Here is a 25,936-nt window from a genome sequence, read left to right on the forward strand (position 1 = left end):
GCATAATAATATTAATTGCAAACTCCTGTGGTGAAAGCAGCAGTAAATTTTACTAGTTTGCAGAAGCACTTCTAATCTGGGTAGACTTGAATTTCTTATGTTATGTTTCCAAAATTGCACACATGCATGAAAACATGTTAATGTACTTTAAATATAATGATTATCCAAATAGGCCATGATGAATTATGCATGTGATAACTAATATAATGTCTATAGCTAATATAATCTTGATTCGTTCCCAAAGATGATGACTTTTGCCAATAAATATCCCAGTAGGCCTACATCATACAAAGCAGACACGTCACTTTGTTTTGAACATGACAGTGTATTAAAAATTTTAATAATACAGGTTTGTTGTAATTTCATTTCATTATATATTTTAGATTGAATGTGTTAGTAGCAAAGGCTGGTATCACTGGGATTGCATACTTTGATAGACTGTAAAAAAAGGATAAGTCTGCACAGCGCCAATTCATCTCAAACAAGTGGACATCTGTGTGCATTTTTTTATTTCACCGGAACGAATAGTCTCTTCATCTTGAATAATATGTTGTGTACAGTGGTGTAGTCCTAAAAAAATAAGTTGTATACTATTACTATTCATTTTATTCAAAAGGGTGTTAAAAAAGCCAATTATTCGAAATCTAATTTATTAACATTATAAAAATGTGGTCACAAACAAACAAAAACAGTAGTCAGGCTGAATGAAAATTTAAACCACTCTCTGTCAGTAGGTGGCGCTTATGGAGCAGCAGAAATAGAGCTGTTTCCCCTGTAACCTCTGTCAACTCAGTTTTATACTATGTACAACTATGTAAGCTTATCACTTTGACAGAATTTTCTACTTCATTATGTTATAAGAAGTCAAACTATATAATTTTCCATTATCAAAGCATTTGTTATGAAAAATAGCAACCTACACATAGCCTATAGAAAAAACAGAAGATGTCACAGGTGTAATATAAATCTAGTCTGAATCTGAATTCCTTTATTAGGTTATAAATTCTAAAAGTGAGCCAAATTTACCATAATTGCTACAATAAAACTATATAAATTCTAGTAAGGGTGGGTCATGAATAGTTTAAAAAGCTCCCTAATAATTGTTGGCGCAAGATGATGTTTGTCTTCTTTTTAGTCTTTTGTTAATTTTGTCCATCAGTATAGATCACGTTTGACTTTCTATAGCATTTCAAAGTGTTTAACTCATCAGTGTCGGGATGGCTCGTGGAAATCTTATCAAACTAAAATAAGATTCAGAGTAGCAGCCTAGTATGTTTCGCTTTTGATTCGCGCACTAATGCATTAAATAAACAAGGCTTCATTGCGCTGATGGTCTTTTCCGTTTGTACGGGAACTTAGCGCTTATAAAACTCTGAACGCATGATGTAGGCTATATAATTAATTGTCTTATTTCCTCACCACCATATTTCTCATGCCGTTACCGCTGCAGTGAGAGAAGTGCGCTCAATGCACCGCTCAAAACACATCGTCGATTTCAATTCGATTGCAAATCAATTGTTGTTTCTTTTGTATTTAGGTACAAGCATGCCGCGAGATGTTTCAAAAAGTGGGTGGGGTGTGGACAATATCGACCCTGGCAAAAAGTGGTGAGGACATGTCCCACCCGCAAATTACGCCTATGTACAACCCCAAACTATCCAGGAATCTTTTCTTCATTCCGCCCGGTCCAAAATGGCGGCGACATTGACGCACGTCGACGTTGATCCAGCGGAGAATGCGGCGTCAGAGACACACCCGATACCTCACTACCATTGACTGCTCACTACTACACGGCCCATAGAAACAGTCGCTATGAGATAAAGTGCTTGGTACTTAAAGGATTTTATTTATATTCTTTTTTTTTATTGTTGTATTGTACTCTTGCTATGGTTTATTATTTAGTTTATTTGTATTTTTGAATTGAATATTTATCATTGTATAACTATTGTATATATGGCATTAATAATTGTTATAATAATTAAAAATGTCACTAAAGAGGCGAAGATGTCAAAATACCCCTTGGACGTAATGACGTCAGTACTTCCGGGTTCCTTGTTCAGGCTGCGTTTTGTTGTCGGGCGAAGGAAGAGATACTGTTTTCTTCTTTTTTATTTTATTTAGCCTGTTTAAAATAGTGTCAGGATGAATCGTATCTTCGGACGAGGGAAACCAAAAGGACCACCACCGAACCTCACGGACTGTATATCAGGTGTATGTGTTTGTTGTTGTTAACTTTTAAGACTGAGAAACAAAAGAACTTTGTCCTGAAAGCTGAAATGGCTTCATTTTTTGTTTAAATCTCTATCTGAATTGTGTTTCTTCATATTATCAGCCTGGATATTTGTTGACCATTTGTTATTTGTTAATTATTTGTTATGAGTGGTTGAAATATGTTCTGCTGTGTCATGTAACGTAGTAAAACAGACGCTGTCCCTATAGATAAACATTTTATACATTTCTGTTGTTTTTATAGTTGTTTACATGGTTGGTGTTTTTAAATACAACATTTGTTTTGAAAGGTGTGTTTCTAGGGACAAAAGCTTGTGTTGAAGTTGTGTGAATTTGAACCAGTCCTGCTGGTTTCTTTAGAGATCAGTGACTTATGACATATTTCTGCATTTAACATTAGTGCTGGTATCTTCTCATACTTGGGTACAGTTGGTTTTATATTTGCACATTCAGACTTCTGATAAATTCAGTCTTTCCAATAAATGTGCAATAAATTAATGTTTGTGAATTTTAAGCAGTGACATGATATTGACAACCAACGATTGTCAACTTACAACATTTTCCACAGTCGATCAAAATAGGCAAATTGTTTTAATTGCATATTTACTTGTGAATGTCCAATGTAGTGTGATTAGCAAGGCTATTGAATACGGATGTCCGAATGTGCGAATATAAAACCAACTTTTCCCAAGTTCTTCTCATCTCAGTTAATTATGTATGTACATGTTATTATATCCTATATGATGTCTTTCTTTGGCTTGCTAAATATTAGGTCGACTCACGAGCAGAGTCCGTTGACAAGAAGATAGCCAGACTTGATGCCGAACTGATGAAATACAAAGATCAGATGAAGAAAATGAGGGATGGCCCATCAAAGGTAAAATTTGGCTCAGACTTTACTCGAGTGTAATTATAGTTTTCTGTAAACGTTAAAGGAATTGTTCACTCAAAAAATGCAATTCTGTTTAATTTACTTGCATTTCATAAAAATCACAAAAATGCACCATAAGTTCATCAGTATCATTTGTATGCTATAGTATATCATGTCTTTTAAAGCCATATGATTTAGTATATATGATGGCCCTGTTTAAACCTGTTATTAATATGCGTTTTGGTCGATCGGATCATAAGTAGACCAGGAGACACATTCCCCTTTACACCTGGTGTTTTAATCCGTCTCTTTTTTGCATTTTCAACCATTTCTGTCCTGATTTCTTTGAGGGGAGGTTCTATGGGTGGCTAAATGTATGGGTTTTTTTCAGATCTTTCAATCTAATGGACAAATAAGCTAGCAAAATTTACATATGAATGCTCCTGGAGACAACAGAAAAACATATGGAGAGTATCATCTTTTGTTTCTGCTCTGATAGCCACAAAACCACTGAATGATGTAAGTGCGTGTTAGAAATCAGAAATGGTGAGAGAATATTATGCTGGTACATTTTTCATCTTCAAACTAAACTTGGGTCTTCAGCCGACAAAGGTTAAATCCCATCTGGCTAGTGTGCTTCCCCATAATGTTTATGCATTAGGTCAGTAGGTGGAGAGTAGAAGTTCTTTTGTGGCTGTTCGAACACATTCGACCACACGAGGGTCTACACTATGAAAGCAATCTGGTTAAATGCGTTTTCGACTACCTCTGCAAGTGGTCGAAAGTAGACAAGCTCAAAGCTTTTTAGATCCCATTTACATCTGTATTTAGCGTCCAAAACGCATCTTAATACCAGGTGGGTCATTCTGTATGAACTCAACCAGAGGTCCCCTGCTCAAGATTTTTTTTTTTCTTCTGTAGAAAGACATAAATAGTGATGAATACCAAAATATTAAATATCACAGATAATCCACTATTTTGTAGGTGGGGGTTGAAAATGACAACTTTCATCTGTGATTTGGAGCCAAATTAGAGGGGTGTAAAAATTACTTTAGATGGCCGCATCATTATTTTATTTGTATAGATTGGTAGGTCTATTATTAAAATCTGTTGACTTTAGCAATCTTTGTTTTATTATTTGCCAACAGTGACAGTTCAAAAATTGCAAAAAAACACTTCTTGTGTTTTTTGCCTCAAGTTTGCATGCCTGTAACTCAAGAAGTATTAAAGATATCTTAATTTTCTTTTTGATTCTGGTTCTTAACAAACGTTCCTTTTTGTATCTTCATTTTAAAGGCCCTTGATGGTTCAATCCCAGAGAATGTTAATGGGGCATCAGTAAATTGTACACATTTTCCGTGGCAAAACACAAATGTGGGTCACTTTGCATACAGCTGATACTTTTTTATTTTAAAGAGGAACATCTAAAGAACAAATAATGTTAAAATTTGGAATGTATCAATTTTTTCTATCAGCTCATTTGCATAGAACATACCTGTCAAAGTTCCATAAATATTCTTTTTCTAAAGTTGTCAAGCCCGTAACTCTAAAAGTATTCAAGATATCTTAATATCCTTTTAGATTTTTATTCTTAATAAACTTCTTTTGGAATCTTCATTTGTAAGGCGCTATATTGTTCAGTCCCATAGATATTGGGACCCCAGTGTGACTCCATGTTGAATTTTACCCATTTTCAATGGTCAAGAATCAAATGTAGATGACTTTTTAAACAGCTGATAGTTATTGTGTTTAAAGAAGAATGTCTGAAGAACAAATAACACTGAAATTAGAAATGTATCTTGTTTCTCTCTATCAAAACAACTGAATACAACACAACTCTCTGAGTGCCAAAAACAGTATTTTTTCCAAAGTTTACATGTCTTTAATTCAAGAAGTGTTAGATATCTTAATGTAATTTTTATGAAAACATATGAAAACTTTCTTTTGGAATCTTAATTTTTAAGACCCTATATGATTCAGTCTCATACAGTAGATATAGGGATGTCAATGGGGTAACGTGTAGTTACTGCGTATTTGAACTCTTGGTAGCTTCAGAAGCTGTTAAAATGAACAAAATCCCATCTTCCAAATATCCATAAAACTGATTCAAATATAGATTATTATAAATACACTTTTGAGAGTAAGTTAATGTTCCTCAACTTGACTATTTTCAGTGGATTTTTGGTGCTCAGAGAGTTATGTTTTATGCAATTCTTTTGATAGAGGGAAACAAAATATATTTCTAGTTTCAAAATTTTTTTATTCTTCAGACATTCCTCTTTAAATGCAGTAAATATCAGCTGTGTGCAAAGTGAACCACATTTGGTTTTCAATCACTGAAAATTAGTAAAATTCAACAATTGAACATGGAGCTGCTTTGACATCCCCATATCTATAGGACTGAACTATATATGGCCTTGAAAATGAGGGCTTCAAAAGTAAAGATTGAGAATCTAGAAGGATATTAAGATATCTTGAATGCTTTTATAGTTACAGGCTTGCAAACTTTGGAAAATTATATTTATGGCACACAGACAGGTATGTTCTATGCAATCGAGTTGATAGAAACACATGAGATGCATTTCTAGTTTCAACATTATTTGTTCTTCAGCTATTCCTCTTTTAAAAGAAAAAAAAAAAAAGTATCAGCTGTATGCAATGTGGCCCACATTTGGTTTTTGACCACTGAAAATGTGTATAATTTACCAATTTGCACATGGAGCTGCATTAAGATCTCTATATCTCTGGGATTGAACCATCAAGGGCCTTTAAAATGAAGATACCAAAAGGAAAGTTTGTTAAGAACCAGAATGTAAAAGGATATTAAGATACCTTTAAAACTTGAGTTACAGGCATCCAAACTTGAGGCAAAAAGCACAAGAAGTGCTTTTTGCCATTTTTGAACTCTGACCGTTGGCATATAATGAAACAAAGATTGCTAAAGTCAACAGATTTTACTAACATACCTACCAAACTCCGCGTAAAAATAAAAAAGATGCTGCCATCTTTTTAAAAATTTTAATATTTTTTTTTTATAAAGATTTGGCTCCAAATCTGGTGAAAGTTGTGGTGAAAATTTTGACCCCCCTCTACAAAACAGTGGATTACTCAGTAAATATACATATGTGACATTTAATATTTTAGCTTTAATCACTATTTATTTATTCTACATTAAAAATATTAACAAAATTAGTTTCCACAATTTGGTTGATTTGACACAGAATGACCCAGGTGTAAACAGGGCCTATATGAGCTTTGTGTGAGGAACAAATTTAAATTTAAGATGTTATTTGCTGAATATCATTCCTTTTTCTATAGCTCCCAAATTACATTTATACTTGCATGCATTCAAACGTGGTGTCACAATTGGTAGACGCAAGCACCAATTGTGTTTGGTATTGTTCAGACCTGGTGTGATGCTTTTATATGCTAGTTTTAAATATCTGCAAATCTAAAAATACCTAATGACAATTTTTTGCCATCAGGTTTTTTATTATTATTATTTATTTATTTTTTATTTTTTTTTGATTTGGTGATCCATTCCTTTAATTAATTAATTAAAAAAAAAAAAATCATTCAACATTCAGCCATATGTATTGTCGACAAAGCGTCACACACCACAGGACATTGAAAGAAATCTATTTTCTCTGCTTCTTTTCTAGAACATGGTGAAACAGAAAGCCATGCGAGTCCTGAAACAGAAGAGAATGTAAGTGAACCTGTACTCATCTGGTTGTCACCCTGTAGTAGGGCTGGGCGATGTATCGAATGCTTTTGTCACGCGCATTTCTTCAGTAAAGCCGGTTCCCTGATTGCCGCTAAATCGCCATCACCTGCTTTCAAATGAAGCGGCATTTAATAGACAGAGCCGTAGTTCACTGATAAGACACGCAATATCGCGTTCAATATCGACGGCGATACATATCGATATTGAACGCGATATTGCGTGTCTTATCAGTGAACTACGGCTCTGTCTATTAAATGCCGCTTCATTTGAAAGCAGGTGATAGCGATTTAGCGGTAATCAGGGAACCGGCTTTACTGAAGAAATGCGCATGACAAAAGCATTCGATACATCGCCCAGCCCTACCCTGTAGTCAAGCTTGTAGTCATTCTTAATGTCAAATTTCTGTATAAATTCTTAAAATTAGAACTGCAAGCACTATTGGTGCCTGTTGGGGGTACTGAGATGTTTTTGAGCATCCATAGCCTCCCAAAAATTCTTCCTATTTCATGGCAAAACTTAAAAATTCATCACTCTGCCAGGGGAACACCATTTTGCTATGTTGTTTTAAAGGGTTAGTTCACCCAAAAAAAATTCTGTCATTTATTACTTAACCTCATGCTGTTCCACATGCTGACCTTTGTTAATCTTCGGAACACAAATTAAGATATTTTAGTTGAAATTCGATGGCTCAGTGAGGCCTGCATAGGGAGCAATGACATTTCCTCTCTCAAGATCCATAAAGGAACTAAAAACATATCTAAATCAGTTCATGTGAGTACAGTGGTTCAATATTAATATTATAAATGTCGAATCAGCATGTCGAATCAGCTGTTTGGAGTGCCAAAGTCACGTTTGACAAGCGATCCAAATCATGATTCGATACGCTGATTCATTATGCATAATGAACTTAAAATGCTTGCTCTGCTCCGCTCGCTTTGCACCAGTGGATACGCACCATAAGAGACCCATGGTGGCTGAGCGAGAAATCCGACCGCCACGCTGCATTAAAAGGTAGTGTATGGAAGCACTTTGGCTTCTATGAAGCCAACTTAAATAAATCCCAGTCAACGGAAGATTGTGCGTACATGTGCGTACATCTCCACCCTGTCTCCTCCCCGAAATCACCATATATGGAGCTTGCAATGCCTAGTTTTACTATGCATAACCTCATCTGCATATCATGTCCATACATATTCCATCCACGTGACACCATGGTACAAGGTACAAGACTTGGAAAATATTAGTAATGGACTATAAATGCCATTTGTGCCACACATTATACTGATAAAGATCATCCAATATCTTCTTTATGTTTTAGAATAAATATATCAAAATATCCATAAAAACAAAATTATATAAAATACTTAAGATAAAGGTTTTAGAATAGAGCTGATTCATTCATTTCCACCGGCCAAATAGTATTTTAATAGTTTTAAACAATTTGAATCAAATTTATGCAGTTTTGCTTATAAGGTGAACATATCTTTTAGGAAGTTTATTGGCTACTTTTTAGTGGAAACAGATAGGCCTACTTATTTATTGCAGTGTAATCGTCTGTCTCGGCGCGTCACTGACAAAGTATTTTAAAAAGAAAACATGCAAATCTTACCATTTTCCTCATATTATATCCTTCAAATGGTAATTGTTTGAAGATCCTTCACACGACATCAATACCTCCTGCAGCTGCGGTTATACAGTAAGCTATTATCATTGGAACTATTCAAACTGGACAACGGACCGTTCGATCACCGAATCCAGCAGTGTCTTCCATAATATCGAAGTTAAGTGTGCATCATTGATCATCGTTCTCGCTAAAATATTTTGTCATAACATCTGCAGTGTTGTTTAAAGAGGAATTATTGTGCTCCCAGCGCTCCTCGCTGTCATTAAAACAGTGTGTCACTGGAAAAGTGATCGAAAGTAGCACATCTACTATCTTAATTCATATCACGTTTGTTTAACTTCTGTGTAATGTAATTTCAGTGCTTATCGGCAATAGTACAAGTGTAATATTAATGTAAATGTTTATCAATTCTTCTATTTATTTAAACTGTTATTGTGAACATGAACTGTATTTATGATTATGACAATGAGGATTTGAAGTGGTTTTCCTTCATCTGCCATCCGTCCCTCAGCTCACCTTCAGTGTCGCCAAACTGCTCCAAACTGTCTCCAAAATATTCATACCTTCATACGCATGGGTCAAGCCAAGTCAAGTCACCTTTATTTATATAGTGCTTTTTACAATGCAGATTGTGTCAAAGCAGCTTTACATTGATAGCTGGTACATAATTTGGCTGCACAGCAGCTCTTAAATAATAGTGTCAATGCAGGCAGATCGGAAGCACTGTTGAATAAATGTCAAGAATACTATTGAATATCAAATGTCTAGTGTCCCCAACTAAGCAAGCCAAAGGCAACAGCGGCAAGGAACCCAAATCAGGTGACATCAGATGGCAAACAAGTGGCAAATGGGTGTTAAAATGGAGAAAAAAAAAAACCTTGGGAGAAACCAGGCTTAATCGGGGGGCCAGTTCTCCTCTGGTGAACAGTGCTTTGTTGCAATCAGGTTGCTATCATAAGTCAGAGTTTGCATGGAAGTGCGCAATTTTCCCGTCAAGTTTGTTTTAATAAATCACAACTTATGCGTCAGAACTGGTGTACGCACTTTTCCAGCCCCATTTTGTGCGTACGCATGCTTTATAAATGAGACCCCAGGACTGTGTTTCTCAAAAGCATCGTAAGACCATTGGTGGCAATTGTTCTACAATTCAACTTTGGCTTAAGGCCCCGGTATACTTCAAACGAAATCGAAGAAAGAACTGATGTGACGTCATTTCGAACAAAATCAGGCCAAAACGAAGTTCTTTTTGGAAGTTCGAAACGGCTTGCCAAAGCGAACTTTCAGGAAAAGTTCGTTCCAGCCCCAAAACACCTTCGTACTACCACTGGTCAGTGAGGATAACGTAACAGGAGGTGTACGCTGAGGCTCCGCCTTCATTCGCGTGGACCGTGTCTCTGGCCGTTTTTCAAAACCAAGTTCGCAAACTTCGGACTCGCGTCCTTGGTAGTTAAGACTTGGCAAGTTCGACTCAGGAGAACGAACACAAGTCCGGTGATTCTGCAAATGGAACAGCAGCGTACTTGATAACGTCACTAAACTCTCTCTGGCTTCTCCGGTTATCTCTGTATGTATATTTATCCAACAATAGAACGAAATTTGTTATAAAACACCACTCTTCCTCTTTTCGTTTTATTTAAAAAACAAACAAAAACATATTAATAGTCTCAGGCAACGAGTGATTGATTATCTGCAATGTGCATATATTTATAACAAAACGAAATATTAAACAACCCTGGGTCCGTGTAACGCTTCACAATTCAATTTTCAGACCATGCAATGCAAATGCAAAAATGAAAAATTGAAACCAGATGTTCATTTTTCTTGTTTTTCAGTTACATCATAAATGGATATTTGCCACCCCCCCCCCCCTTTTTTTTTTTCAATTTCACTTTTGTAAAATGATGACTCAAAAAAACAATCATTTGAATAAATTAAATTAACCGATTTTCTTTTTTTCCATTTTTTTGTCTTGCAATTTGTGCCGTGGGCTGTGCCATTAGCACGGGTGTGTGGCCGCGGACTGCTGTCATCTCACTGATGTAACTTCTTTATTTACACTGCATGCATGTTGAGGAGTAGTTTAAAAGACTGAACACACAGGATCATCGTTATTACTTTATTTTATTAATATACATCATGCCCTTGGTAAGGGGGTGCATTTTACTTGGTAGGGTACAGTACAATCACGAGATCCCAGTTCATTTTCAGAGGGATAGGGCAGGCTTGCAGATCCTTCACGTCAATATATGAAAGATAAAAATACTACCAAGTGAAAATATATATTAAAATAAAAATTGTTAGGTTTAAGCTCTCGTTTTTTAGCCTAGCCTAAAATATTTTATATAGGCTAGCTATAGCGCTGTCAAGATAGGCTTATACGATTTATATCGGTTCATTATCAAATGCTGGATTCTCGCAGTAATCCTTTGGATACACCACAGGCAACAAATAATGCCGAATAAGTCAATAAATAACTACAAACAAGATGGACAGTGCCAAATCAAAGTATTTGTATTTATTTATTAAAATAATGGAAAATAAATCATAGTGCTCCTGACTTGCAGCATAGATATATTTGATTTGCCTCATCTCCGGCGAACCGCCTCTGTAATGAACAGAGTTAATAACTGTGCTTGATTTAAGGTTATTTTAAGCGAATAAGAAGCATGTGAAGTGCGGAAGCTTGTTTGTAATATTATTAATATTACAAACAAGGGCTAAAAACTTAACAGTGTTTTGTATATTTTTTATAAATGTTTTGTATATTTTCGCATGGTAGTCTTTTTTGTCTTTCATATATTGACGTGAAGGATCTTGGCAAGCGCTGCTGCTCGAGCTGCCCTCCGTCAGCCTATCCCTCTGAAAATTAACTGGGATCTTGTGGTTGTACTGTAGCCTACCAAGTAAAATGCACCCCTTGACAAAGGGTATTGTATATTAATAAAATAAAGTAATAACGAATAAGTAATTGTAAATACAAACAAGCTGGGCAACGTGCTAAATCAGCCAACCCACCGCGATTTTACTTTTCCCAGCTCGCGATGGCCTGTCCGGACTGTCTATATTAAGCACAGTTATTATATTAATAATTAAAAATGATAGCACTTCGGGTGAAAACTTCTTTTAAACTGCTCCTCAACATGCAGTGTAAAGAAAGAAGTTAAATCAGTGAGATGACGGCAGTCCGCGGCCACACACCCCGTGCTAATGGTACAGCCCACGGCGCAAATTACAAGACAGAAAATGGAAAAATAGAAGATCGGTTAATTTATTTTATTCAAATGATTGTTTCTTAAGTCATCATTTTGCAAAAGTGAAATTGAAAAAAGGGAGGAAAAATGGCAAATATTCATTTATGATGTAACCGGAAAAAAGGAAAAATGCATTTTTGCATTTGCATTGAATGGTCTGAAAATTGATTTGTGAAGCGTTACACGGACCAAAACCCTGCCTCTTTTCGTATATATTTCAAAAATATTAAATGTAATACTATTTGTGCATAGGCTACTCTGATTAACTTCACTGTAATAAAATGAAATAGGCTATAACATAAAACAAAACCATGTCTCTATTTGTTTTATGTCAGTTTTAATTATCAATAATCGCCATTATAAAAGATAGGAATATACAATAGGAAATAAAGCAAACAATTCAGTCAAGCATACAAAATCAGTGCTTTAGTAGGATACAAAAGTTAAATAGCCATATATAAAGTTATGAAACGTCACGTTGCCCTCAGCCAAAACGGAGCCAGCGGCAAACGTCGGAAGGACTAGCCAAGGTAATGCTGCTCTCAGCTACGTACACACGCGCTGAGCGTCCGGTGATCGCCTGGATCTCACAACTCCGACAACGTCAGATCAAATTTTCAGAAAGGCGCAATCTTTATCAATAAACCACAAATTTGAGCTTTAAGCCAGCACATTCTCGCCTGAAAAACTCTTAAAACTACATATCATAACATAATAACAGTAATATGTTTAAATTACGTGGGTTTTCTCCTTTACTATTGACGCTGGCTGGTTAGTGTGAGATGCATTCTGGGATATCTGGCTGTCTCAAGTCTGCACAAGTCACCTCTCGATGCAACCTCGATAAAAGGGGTGGATCAAGAACACATCCGGGGATTTGAACTGAACTTGGCTAGATGCGAACTTTGAATTGGAACAGTACTTGGACAGCGACTGATGACGTTTCACAAGTCCACAAGAACACAAGTACAGACAAGTACGCATATTGAGAAACGGCCAGTGACTCATTTGATCTGTAGAGTTTGTTGAGGTAAGAGCTCCACGGTTGAAAACATGAACAGAATAGATAGCTGCTTTATAGTACAAAATGAAGTTGTGCTTGTAAAAAAAATGAAGCAATAACACTGTTTTTCATGTTTGATACTGTAAAGCTGCTTGATTTTTAAGCAATCCATTGAATAAAGTGCTACATGAAGACGTGACGGGACTGAAGTGCTACTTTGCAGAGCTCGTGCTAACATGCCCATGCAGTTATGATCAGACGCTTTTCTTATGCTTTCTACGCTTACTGTTTTCTCATTTTTGTTGTGTTTATTTTGTTACTGAGAAGAAAGTGCACGGCACATATTTACATATTCATTTAACCGTCATTCTCAGCGGTGTGGGCGGCGTCAGATGTTCGTTTACAGTATATCGCTGGTCACGTATTTCGAACTTTGTTTTACCCCTAAACGAAGAACGAAAAAGAAGTTTGTTTGAAGTATACCAGAGCCTTTATGATGCTTTATGATGCTTTTGGGAAACGCAACCCTGGACAAGCCTCACTATATGCAAGTTTTGTTATTGCTATATTATTAATATTATATAATATTGTTGTATTGCTTATTGCACATAACAGGAGGATGTTGGTTAAAAGTCTATTGTTTAATGTTAGTGATTCAGAATATGCTGAAATCTGTATTCATTTACTACAAGTATGCTGCTGCTACAGGCACACATTTCTTTTCCTGTTGGTTCTTTGCTATACTGGGACATATACTGGCAAATGTATTCTTCCAGTTGACTTGCCAAATCAATTTAATTTGTTTTATTAATAAAAGATATTGGAAGTAATTCATTATGGATCATTACAAATACTTTGCTTTAAAAGTACCAAGTAGTCACACAGTGAGAACAAACAAAATCTGTATAGGAAAAAAGATGCATTGATAATCATTTTATCATAGCATCGCAGCCCTCTGAATCGTAATCGAATCTTGAGGTGCCTAGAAAGTCCCACCTGATGAATACTGACGGAGCCGGCCAATAATGAGATTGGCATTCCAATTTTCCAATTGGTTTCATAGACAATTGGAAAAGCTTTTGGGGCAGACCTGATCTGTTGAAAAGAGATGGTATTCATCCCTCCCGGGATGGTGCTGCTCTTCTCTCTAGAAATTTGGCAAATAGTCTTAGAGCTGAAACATGACAAACCAGGGCCCAGATCAGGACGCAGACAAACTGGCTAAACCGACCGTCTGCTAGCCGCCTCACGTCACAGAACTCAGATAATTCACAGCACATAGAAACACTTTCACCTAGATATTATCACATAGAGACTGTGTCTGTACCTCGAACTAGTAAATACAAAAAACTTCCAAAACCTTTTAAGGGTAAAAATTTAATTGATGTTCAAAAAATGAAAATCACAGATAAATCAGATAAACAAATGATAAAGCTTGGGTTACTGAATATTAGATCTATTTCTTCAAAAGCACTTATTGTAAATGAAATGTAATGAAGATGAACGTTAACTTTTAATAAGCAGGGGAAATTTCTGACTTTGAACAAATAACCATTTATGTTTGACGTTTATGTTGGAAGAATGTACAGAGAGACTTAATATATAAAAAAGCGGACTCGTTAGGTAATGCTTTCTTATTAAAATCGGATGATTTCCTATTAATTCAATAGAATGTGAGGGAATACTTGGGAATACCAATACAGTCATTCATATAGATCAGTGGTTAATACATTAGTTAACATGAAGTAACAATGAAAATACTTCTAATACATTTATTAATTTTAGTTCATGTTAATTTCAACATTTACTAATACATTGTTAATACCAAAAGTTGTTCTAATAATGCTGTTTAATGGACCTGAGCTAAAATGAACTAAGAATGGACAGTATTTTTTAATAACTATTGTAACAAATATATTGCTTATTGTTAGTTATAGGGGTTAGTTCACTTACAAATTGAAAATGATGTCATTAATTACTCACTCATGCAAGCATTTGTTAATTTTAGGCCCTTTTCTGCCTCCTTGGAAATTTTGTTTTGAATTTTATTAAAGGAACACTCCACTGTTTTTGAAAATAGGCTCATTTTCCAACTCCCCTAGAGTTAAACATTTGAGTTTTACTGTTTTCGAATTCATTCAGCCCATCTCCAGGTCTGGTGGTACCACTTTTAGCATAGCTTAGCATAGTTCATTGAATCTGATTAGACCGTTAGCATCTCACTCAAAAATGACCAAAGAGTTTCAATATTTTTCTTATTTAAATCTTGACTCTTCTGTAGTTACATCGTGTACTAAGAAAAACTAAAAGTTGCGATTTTCTAGGCCGATATGGCTAGGAACTATACTCTCATTCCGGCATAATAATCATGGAACTTTGCTGCCGTACCATGGGTGCAGCAGGCGCAATGATATTACGTACTGCCTCTCACAAATGTCTCCATGGTTGCAAGGAACGCTCCCTGTGCAAGCAGGGGGTCACCGCCGCTGCGTAATATCATTGCGCCTGCTGCACCCATGGTAAGGCAGCAAAGTTGCTTGATTATTACGCCAAAATGAGAGTAAAGTTCCTAGACATATCGGCCTAGAAAATCGCAACTTTTCATTTTCCGTCGATCTTAGTACACGACGTAACTACAGAAGAGTCAAGTTTCAAAAAATATTGAAACTCTTTGGTCATTTTTGAGCGAGATGCTAACGGTCTAATTAGATTCAATGAACTATGCTAAGCTATGCTAAAAGTGGTATCGCCAGACCCGGAGATCAGCTGAATGGATTCGAAAACGGTAAAACTTAACTATTTAACTCTAGGGGAGTTGGAAAATGAGCCTATTTTCAAAAAAGTGGAGTGTTCCTTTAAGTAGGGCTGGGTAAAAATATAGATTTCTCGATTTTATTCGATTCTCATTTTTACGAACCAATATCGATTCTTGAATCCCAAGAATTTATTAGTCTATAGTCTGTTTTCATTTGATGAATGAGCAGAATATGTAGCGCCTCCCATCCAATAAATCGCAATAATCTTTGTGCTTTGTCACTTTTGATATAAAGTAAAGTCTCAGATTTCAAATGATGTCCATTTTATTATGAGGTTCAAAAAATAAATACCGTTTTGGTGCTGTTTAATGTGATATGACAGTTAAAGAGAAGCGGCAGCATGGAGCGCATGTGAACATCCTCTCCTCCGCTTTAATACCAGTTACAGCACAAAATAAATACGACTAAACATCTGAAGGTATGTTAAAATATACAGTACAATTTACCGAAATCCGTATCATGTCTCGTCTAATAGCTCAATCAGTTTCAACATCGGAAAGACGACAATAAAACAGCTTGTAAAAAATGTCACGTAACATCACATTTACCTCAGAAAAACATATTAAGTGACCAAAAACTCATTAGTCAGCTCGAAAAATGTACTCTAGAAAGCAATATTCTGATAAATTTATCTATGCACCGTTACATATTCATTCTAATTTTTAATGTTCTTCAATATTTAATGCATGTTTGAATAAATCAGTTATTCATATGTCAATAAAAGTTCTAGTTTAGTCCTAGGTTTAATCCACATTTTCTGAAGAGACAGTCACTTTATATGATGAACAGACTGAAGTTAGGCTTTTATTCACATAAAAAAAAAAAAATGGAGACTGATATGGAAGAGGAAATTTGTTGAATAAAGTGTATTTTTTTCACGTAAAATTCCCTTACACTTCCTTCCTTTGCATGTGAAGGAGATAAAGTCTTAAGGGTTTAGAACGAAATGAGTTGCTTTTTTTTTTTGCACAACCTTACTTATTTGAATAAGAGAATGAACTAAAAGAGCATCTGAAAGACAAAGCATTCACATAGAATGCCAGTTGTCCATTGATACCAATACAGGACCTACACACAGAACACCAGTGCACATCCATAGATACACAGCTTCTCCAAGGTTGAAGTTGCCCTAGGCTTTAACTATAACAGGAAATATTTCCAAAACATTCTGATAAGTTGTACTTTTCTCTCAGTGAGAGGTACAGACAATATTCATCATTATTCTCTAGTGTTTGAAGATGAAAAAGAAAATAAATGCTTTAACATATATTGAAGAAGTCATTAAAATAATTTAATATTTAGAAAGATAAATGTTGCTTAATAACATGATTATAAATCTCTCAAAATATATATTGAAGCGGCAGTGAATTCCAGAATCCACCCTTTAGAAGCGATTCACAATTTTGTTTTATTTGCTAATCTCATTTTATTTATTTGTGAATTTGATTAATTTTCACGAATCTCTTTACATTTATTTGTGAATCTCAATCTATTTATTTGGAATAATGCAACAATTCTAACCCCATACATTTGAAACTGATATGAGACACTGAAGGAAATTGTTGTATTTCCAGGTACGAAGGGCAGAGAGATCAGTTGATGCAGCAGTCATTTAACATGGAACAAGCAAACTACACCATCCAGACACTAAAAGACACCAAGACCACTGTAAGAATGCAGTCATAAGAATAAAAATAAAACATTAAAATGTAACTTGTTTCCCTTTTGTCTTTTGCAACATTAGCAAATGCAGCAAGCTTACTTGTTTTCTGTGTATGCATGTTAATGTTTTTAAAATAGGTGGATGCAATGAAAGTTGGTGCCAAAGAAATGAAAAAAGCATACAAGAATATTAAAATTGATCAGATAGAGGTAAGATTCCTTTCATCCCTTAATTTAATGTAAAATGGTAATTGTATGACCTGATTAAAAAATATAATGTGTGTAATAGAAACATTTTGCTGTTTATGCTCCAGGATCTGCAAGACCAGTTGGAGGACATGATGGAAGATGCTAATGAAGTGCAAGAAGCTCTTAGTCGCAGCTACGGGACACCAGACATCGATGAAGATGACCTGGAGGCAGGTTAGTTAAAACAGGCATGGAGGTAGTTTGTTTTATTTTGTGCATTTAGCATTTTAATTTTTCATTAGTAATGGTTTTTGGTGTATTACTAATAAATATATATTTACTTTGTTCACTATAAAACATAATAATGTTGGTTTTATTTGTTTGTACCATAAGAGCTGGATGCACTGGGTGACGAACTCCTTTTGGACGATGACAATTCCTATCTGGATGAGGCTGCTTCTGCTCCAGCTATACCAGAGGGAGTGCCAGGAGACAGAACCGCTAACCGGGTATACATGCTTAAAGAGCCTTAAAACCCTAAAACAACTTTTTGATATATGTACTGTATTTTCCAGAATATATGGGTGCTTGGCCCAAAAAAATAAAATAAAAAAATGCAGTTCATGACCACTTTAAATCAGGTGTGACCGAATGCAAATGGGGGTTTCAAGACCATTTAAAGGGATAGTTCACCCAAAAATGAATTAATTTTGGGTTAAACTATCCCTTTAATAGAATGCTCAGTAATTGTGGTAAACTGCATTCCACAATACAATGTGCTGGACTTCCCATTTCAGTAATAAACAAAAGGTATACAATTGACAAATGCAACAGGAAAGATTGTTTCAGTTCTCTTTCATGGATTATAAGTTATTAGACTGCCAAACAATGGCAACACATACTGAACAAACTGCATTTATAGTTACCTGTTCTTTTGCTTAGTATAACAATGGATGTTCACATGTATCCGCAATGAAGAAATGATTTATAATTGATACAAGTATTCTGCTGTTTTCATGCAGGATGGAGTACTGGTGGACGAGTTTGGCCTACCTCAGATTCCAGCTACATAATGGAACAAAATTACAATGCTACACCATTCTAAACCCTCAAAAGACTTGGACAAATATCTACACACATACTTAATCAAACATTGGGACAAACCTTCAATGTCAAGACTTAATCTTTCTTATCTCAGTCTTGATCTGCATTTATAATCTTTTATTGCTTTATAAGAAATCAATCCATGATAGCTTTCACCATTAATCATTGGGGTTAGTTTTTTTTTTCGGTTTGTTTTCTTCTGTGTAGATTGTTGATATTATTTGTTTTCTAAAGGATATATGTCAGTTGATTTACTCGGCACTGCAATTTGCTTATTGAAAGCAAATATAAAGAAATTATTATATGACAATGTTTGAGGATTGAATGTGCAGTGTATTATTTTGTACAATTCTGCGATGCCAGTGGTTCAAAACAGGCAACAAATCGAAACCATTTCAGTGAGAGAACATAGAAATGGGAACTGAATCGGGTAAGAATGTGCCCGTGTCATTTTGTGAGAAACAATAATAGACAAAATCTTATGCACTCCTTTTATTATGAGAATTTACATAGAATCTCACATTAAGAGCAAAAAGAAAAAAGCCAATACACAAAACTTTATGTAAATTGAAAAACAAACATCTATATACCTAATAAATCTACTGGAAGGGGCACTGCTTTTTGAAATAGTTCAATATACATTTAGTGATCCAGATGTTACCAGCTGAGTCTGTAGCTGTTAGGAAAGATCTTCTTGTGTAGATATTCCACAACCTCCTCTTTATTCTTGAGTTTCTCAAACTCATAGTATGAAATCTAGACAGAGTGAAAAAAAAACATTTGTATGAATTCAATTACATTTTATTTATAAAGCACATTTAAAAGCTGGTCAGCCTGAGCTGGCCAAAGTGCTGTACTTAGAGTTAAAAAGAAAAGGCAAAAGAAGAACATAAATACAAAAGAACACGTACAAATTACCAAGAATTAAAAGCACAGGAAAATGTTTTTAACATAGATTTAAATTCGGCAAACGTAGAAGCAGTTCTGACTGGTAGTGGCAAGCTATTCCAAAGCTTAGGGCCTGCAAAAAGCTGATACTGCGAAAGCTTGGTCTCCCCTGCATTGCAGATGAGATTGTGGTACCAGCAAAAGATGACCATTTTGGGATCTAAGTGATCTGGCAGGATTGTACACAATCAAATCAGATAGATATTTAGGAACTAAATTATTGAGAGCTTTGTAAACGAATAACAAAATCTTGTAGTCAGTACGGTATCGGATAGGCAACCAGTGCAAAGAACGGAAGATTGGTGTAATATGGTCTGCTTTGCGGCTACCAGTGAGTAGACGGGCTGCCGCATTTTAGACCATTTTAAGGTGAGAGATGGAAGAGAGAGGTAACCCGGAATATAAAGAATTAAAGTAATCGAGTCGAGTTGAGATAAAAGCATGAATAAGTGTTTCCAAACTTTTCCTGCTTAAGAAAGGTTTGACTTTAGCTAACCGGCAAATATGATAAAAACTGGTACTAACTATGGTGTTGATTTTTTTTGTCTAATTTAAGACCATTATCTAGGTGAAATCCTAGCTCTTTAACATCAGAAGTAAGATAAGGAGTAAGAGTGCCAGGGTTGGTTGAGTCTTCATCTGGGTGCTCTTTTGGTCCAAACTGAATTGGGTTTTCTCATCGTTAAGTATCATGAAATTATTTGTAAGCCATAATTTGAGTTCATGCAGGCAAGCCTCCAGTCTCTTGTATGCTGAGTTATCTTTATGTTTAATAGGTATATAAAGTTGTGTCGTCCGCATAGCAGTGATACGACACCCCTAATTAATGCATAATTGATCCCAGAGGTAAAATATACAGCGAAAATCATAACGGTGCTAAGCTCAAACCTTGGGGTACACCACAGGTGACATGAGCCACCGAGGGTGAATGGACACCTAAATTGACTGTAAATCTTCTGTTTGACAGAAAAGATTGGAACCATTTCAACACTGTATCAATGATACCAATCGAGTATTCAAGCATTATCCAACCTCAGAAGACTTGGATTAAATCACTGGAGTTGTATGGACTACATTTACACTACCTTTATCCATTTACATTTACACAATCATTTAGCAGACGCTTTTCTCCAAAGCGACTTACAAATGAGAACAATAGAAGCAATAAAGTCAACAGCAGTATGCAAGTGCAGTGTCAAGTCCCAGTTATTCCAGCAAAGTGCTCATAGCAAGGATTTTTTATTAAATAGAGAAGAATAATAGAAAAAAGAAAAGAAAGTGCTAATATTACTGGGTCAAGTGTTGACGAAAAAGATGTGCCTTTAGCAGTTTTTCCTTGATCAGAGCTTTAAACTTTTGTATCTCATTTAATGATAAATAACAGTGAAGACATTATTTAAATACATGGGTTGGATAATGAAACTTAAACACTGGCCAGTATAGTTTTGAAGGTTTCAAGCTTGTAAATACGTGGCCGATTTTACATTCCATCAGTAAGATCAAAATGTGAAGGTTGAATTAGCAGAGCAATAGCACAGCTGTACATAAAATATTACAATCCACACAACATAATGGGAGATATATCAGAGTTCAAAAGAAGACAGATTGTTGGTGTGCATTTCTCAGGCTCATCTGTGACCTGGGGTCCATTCTCCATACCAAGCTTAATATGTCTGAGATGATTTGACAGATGCCAGATCTTCTAATCATGATAACTGAACTCTGGCTAATTTGGTTTTACAAACAAATTCGATTAAAATATCTGGATTAAATTGTCTGAGATTATTGCAGGTTCTTGTGTTCTTTAGAAAGGGCAGATATATCGATACTCAAAACCATGCCACATGACAACCAGTGGCACAGCTCCTCAACAAACCGTTCATACCAGCGTGATGAATACGATCCTCAACTGGATGGAACTGAAATAAATACTATGAATGTTGCGATCCTATCAGACTTATGATAGCAACCTGAATCATAACAAAGCACTGTTCGCCAGAGGAGAACTGGTTTCTCCCAAGGTTTTTTTTCTCCATTTTAACATCTATTTGTCACCTGTTGGAGTTTGGGTTCCTTGCCGCTCTCACCTTTGGCTTGCTTAGTTGGGGACACTTGACATTTGACTTGACATTTGATATTCAACAGTGCTTTGATCTGCCTGCATTGACACTATTCTTTAAGAGCTGCAGTGCAGCCAAAATGATATACCAGTTATCAATGTAAAGCTGCTTTGACACAATCTGCATTGTAAAAAGCGCTATATAAATAAAGGTGACTTGACATGCAGCGATTGGCTGCCGACAAGACAGCAACATAATGACATCATATAAAGGTCAAAAACTTGTCACTTTTTATCAGGAGTATTTTTATTTTATTTTATTTTATTTTTTTTATGAGGAAACAGCCAAGCAACTAAAATAACATACAATTTTAAAATAATTGAAATGTGTACGGTGTACATGATTCTCAATTATTTCCATTATTTCAAGATTTCTAGTATTTGTATTTGTTACATTTTTATTTCAATGTTGTAATTAGCAATTCATTTAAATTTACCTGGGAAGTAGATTTGTTATGTGACATCATTAATTAAAGTTTCTTGAGGGTCAAAGAACATTTTTCTAATGGCACAGCAGACAGCATTTTTTTTTACTAAGTTATCCGCATCTCCTGCACTGCACCAAGCCACTCCCATAGCTGTCACCATTCAAACTAATGCATGGCTTAACTGTACATCATGTGTGTAACTAGTGCCAATGCCAAAAGTTGGTTTCAATGGTGCCAACAGTGCAAGTCTTGGGCTGTGGACAATGTGAAACATATTGTTCTCTGATGAGTCCACCGTCACTGTCTTTCCCACATCCATGGGAGTTACGGTGTGGAGAAGCACCAAAGAGGCTTAAAGGAACACTCCACTTTTTTGAAAATAGGCTCATTTTCCAACTCCCCTAGAGTTAAACAGTTGAGTTTTACCATTTTCGAATCCATTCAGTTGATCTCCGAGTCTGGCGGTACCACTTTTAGCATAGCTTAGCATAGTTCATTGAATCTGATTAGACCGTTAGCATCGCGCTCAAAAATGACCAAAGAGTTTTAATATTTTTCCTATTTAAAACTTGACTCTTCTGTAGTTACATTGTGTACTAAGACCGACGGAAAATGAAAAATTGCGATTTTCTAGGCCGATATGGCTAGGAACTATACTCTCATTCCAGCGTAATAATCAAGGAACTTTACCATGGGTGCAGCAGGCGCAATGATATTACACACCGCCTCTCACAAATGTCTCCATGGTTGCAAGGAACGCTCCCTGTGCAAGCAGGGGGTCACAGGCGCTGCGTAATATCATTGCGCCTGCTGCACCCATGGTACGGCAGCAAAGTTGACATAATGATTGGAATTTGAATTTTGTAAATTTGAATTATTGACAAGTGTCATTTAACAGAATTGAATATTAAGTGCCATTTTATATAGATTTGAATTAATTTTTTTAAAACTTGAAGCCTGGACATTTGAAACTGAATTTCTTTTATGGCAGAATTTTCTACATATGTATTTTCAAACATTGTGTTTTTTGTTCTGAATTCTTAGACTGCAAATATTCACTTCTTAAAAATACAGCTTCAAGTTTTCAACATGAATAAATTCAAAACATCAATATTCTAAAATTCAAAACGCAGAAATCAGATCGTACTGAAAGTAGGTCAAAGGTCCAACTTCTGGGTTCCACAGGGAAGAGTAGAGGATCAGCACACACATAACTGTTTGTCAATAATTCAAATTTACACGTGCCCAGAATCGGGCGTAGCCGTCATTTCAGAAGTGAGGGGGACAGAAATGTTGGGTGTAATACCAGTATTTATTTGACCTTTGTCTAATTGATAGATTTTTTTTTATTTTTTTTATCTCATTTCTTGATTTTAATTTTAGATCAATTTGCTTTTAATAACAAATCAAATACACTGCTGAACAATAACCAATATCTAAATTTTTTCCCTATATTTTATGATTTGTTTATTTACTACAAACACTTGTGCATTAACTCCTCATGGATTTTATACAATGTAACAAAAAAGCAGAAAATACAGTACCTAAAAGTTTGGACAATTGTAATTGTACAATTGAAATAGGCCTATATCTCTTCTGCTCACCAAGGCTGGATTTATTTAATAAAAAATGCAGTAAAAACCGTAATATTGTGATCATTACTCCAGTCTTCAGTGTCACATAATCCTTCAGAAATCATTCTAATATTGCTGCTCAAGAAACATTTTATGATTATTATAAATGTTGAAAACAGTTGTGCTGCTTCATATTTTTGTGGAAACCATGATACCATTCAAACATTTGTGGTAAAAAAAAGAGATATTAATACTTTTATTCATTAAGGATGCATTAAATTTATCAAAGTGACAGTAACAATAAATGCAAATAAGTGCTGTTCATTGAACTTTCTATTAATCAAAGAATCCAGAAAAAAATAAATGTATCACGGTTTCCACAAGCAAATCAGCGTATTACAATGATTTCTGAAGGATCATGTGACACTGAAGACTGGAGTAATGATACTGAAAATTCAACTTTGAATCACAGGAATAAATTACATTTTGAAGTATATTCACATAGAAAACAGCTATTTTAATTTTTAATAACATTTCGCAATATTTTTGTTTTTACTGTATTTTTTGATTAAGTAAATGCAGCCTTGGTGAGCATAAGATACTTCTTTCAAAAACATTAAAAAGGTTGTCAATTAGCACTGCATTATTCATATACTTTATTGTCAATAAATACCTTAAGATGGCTTCAAAAAACACAAATCATATCTTGTCGCATTCGCGTATTTGTCTTCACGTTTCAGTCAATATGTTTCTGCATTTTATTCAGCTGCTTCTAGAGCGAATAGCTGAATTATTTCTACGAAACCGTTTTGGACTTTCTATGAGAGAGCGCCCTCTGGCTTTCAGTATGAATGAAACATATTACACGAGAGTGAGCGCTCCATAATGTTTAGATCGCCTCATTTTAGTTAAGAATAAAATGACATGTCATGCAAAAAGTGCGGTGGACGAATTTATGTTTTAGTAAAAGTATTCTATGCCCATGCTCAGAGTGATGGTTTGGGCTGCAATAGCATGTCATTCCCTACTGTGCTTGATGGGTGTCACTGCCAAGGACTACCGTCCCATTCTGGAGGACCATGTGCACTAATGGTTAAAACATTGTACCTAAAGGGGGTACCATGTATCAGCATAATAATGCACCAATACACACAGAACGACACGACAGAACAGTTTGATTAACATGAAAGTGAAGTTGAACATCTCCCATGGCCTGCAGTCACCAGGTCTAAATATTTTTGAGTCACGATTGGGTATTTTATAGGAGCATGTCAGAAAATGTTTTCCTCCACCATCATCGCATAGTGGCCATCTGGCCACTTTTCTGGAGGATGAATGGCTCAAAATCCCTCTGGCCACTGTGCAGGACTTGTATCTGTAATTCCCAAGACGAACTGATGCTGTATTGGCCATACTAATAAATTATTGTCTAAAACCACGTGTTTCAGTTTCATTGTCATGTGTTTCATTTGTAAGTTTGCATACCCCTTGCAAAATCTGCAAAATGTTAATTAACAAAATAAGTAATTTCACATAAAACAAGTTTACATATAGTCCAAGAAGAAATAACTGAATTTACTATTTAACAGTGGCTTCAGTTTCACACTGAGGACAATTTAAAGACTCATACACAACAACTACAAAAGGTGCAAACATTCACTGATGCTCAAGATGGGTAAACGGTCTTTTGGGAGACATGTAAATATTATATGTAGCTTCTGAAGGGCAGTACTAAATTTAATAAGTAGGTAAATAAATAAAAAAATAAGTTTAAAAAGGGATTAAAAAAAAAAAAAAATTACCCACAAAAAAGTCTGTGCCCTTTTGTAATTGTCGGAACGAACGCGGCGCCATTTTAATTTTTTCTGTAAGTAGAATAGGGAAGGCGTAGGACATACGGCGTAACATTTTTGAAGAATGCGGAAAGCGGAAGCACGTGCAAGACGATAATTTGTGTTTATAAAGCATATACAGTTGTATTTTTTTCGAAAAATGACCAATTGTTACGCTAGATAAGACCCTTATTCCTCTCCTGGTATTGTTTAAAGCCCTTTGAAGCTGCACTGAAACTGTAATTTTGACCTTTAACCATCTGGAGGCCACTAAAGTCCACTATAAGGAGAATAATCCTGGAATGTTTTCATCAAAAACCTTCAGTTCAGACATGAACAACTTGGATGACATGGGGATGAGTAAATTATCAGGAAAAGTTTATTTTAAAGTGGACTAATCCTTTAATCCTACCCAAATCCTATCCAATACCTAAACTTAAGAACTACCTTACGAACTATTAATAAGCAGTAATGAGGAATTTACTGAGGCAAAATTCGTAGTTAACAGTGAGAATTGGACCCTAATGTAAAGTGTAACAAAAAAACAAACAAAAAAACA

The 25,936-nt window shown here is 35.4% G+C and overlaps 2 protein-coding genes across 5 annotated transcripts in view; one reads left to right on the forward strand and one right to left on the reverse strand.

Moving 5' to 3' along the window:
- Window positions 1–1,689: 1,689 nt before the first annotated feature.
- chmp5b (charged multivesicular body protein 5b) lies at window positions 1,690–18,786 on the forward strand. 2 transcript variants are annotated; one of them, XM_067399909.1, is made up of 8 exons: window positions 1,690–1,829; window positions 3,002–3,106; window positions 6,763–6,809; window positions 17,096–17,189; window positions 17,322–17,393; window positions 17,498–17,606; window positions 17,766–17,881; window positions 18,395–18,786. In XM_067399909.1, exons 2-8 carry the CDS (start codon window positions 3,059–3,061, stop codon window positions 18,443–18,445), a joined length of 537 nt encoding a protein of 178 aa, XP_067256010.1. In that variant the 5' UTR covers window positions 1,690–1,829; window positions 3,002–3,058; the 3' UTR covers window positions 18,446–18,786. The 2 variants fall into 2 exon arrangements, with proteins under 2 accessions (XP_067256010.1, XP_067256009.1); XM_067399908.1 differs by lacking the exon at window positions 1,690–1,829 and adding an exon at window positions 1,937–2,211.
- A 142-nt stretch (window positions 18,787–18,928) lies between these two features.
- The window catches only part of fastkd3 (FAST kinase domains 3), a 44,749-nt gene continuing 37,741 nt past the window's right edge, over window positions 18,929–25,936 (reverse strand). For all 3 annotated transcript variants that reach the window (XM_067399904.1, XM_067399907.1, XM_067399906.1), the window contains one exon: window positions 18,929–19,232. In XM_067399904.1, the coding sequence (XP_067256005.1) occupies window positions 19,134–19,232 (99 nt within the window). In that variant the 3' untranslated portion in view covers window positions 18,929–19,133. The remainder of the gene's footprint in view (window positions 19,233–25,936) is intronic.

This window comes from Chanodichthys erythropterus, chromosome 11 (assembly GCF_024489055.1).
Source record: "Chanodichthys erythropterus isolate Z2021 chromosome 11, ASM2448905v1, whole genome shotgun sequence".
Taxonomy (NCBI): domain Eukaryota; kingdom Metazoa; phylum Chordata; class Actinopteri; order Cypriniformes; family Xenocyprididae; genus Chanodichthys; species Chanodichthys erythropterus.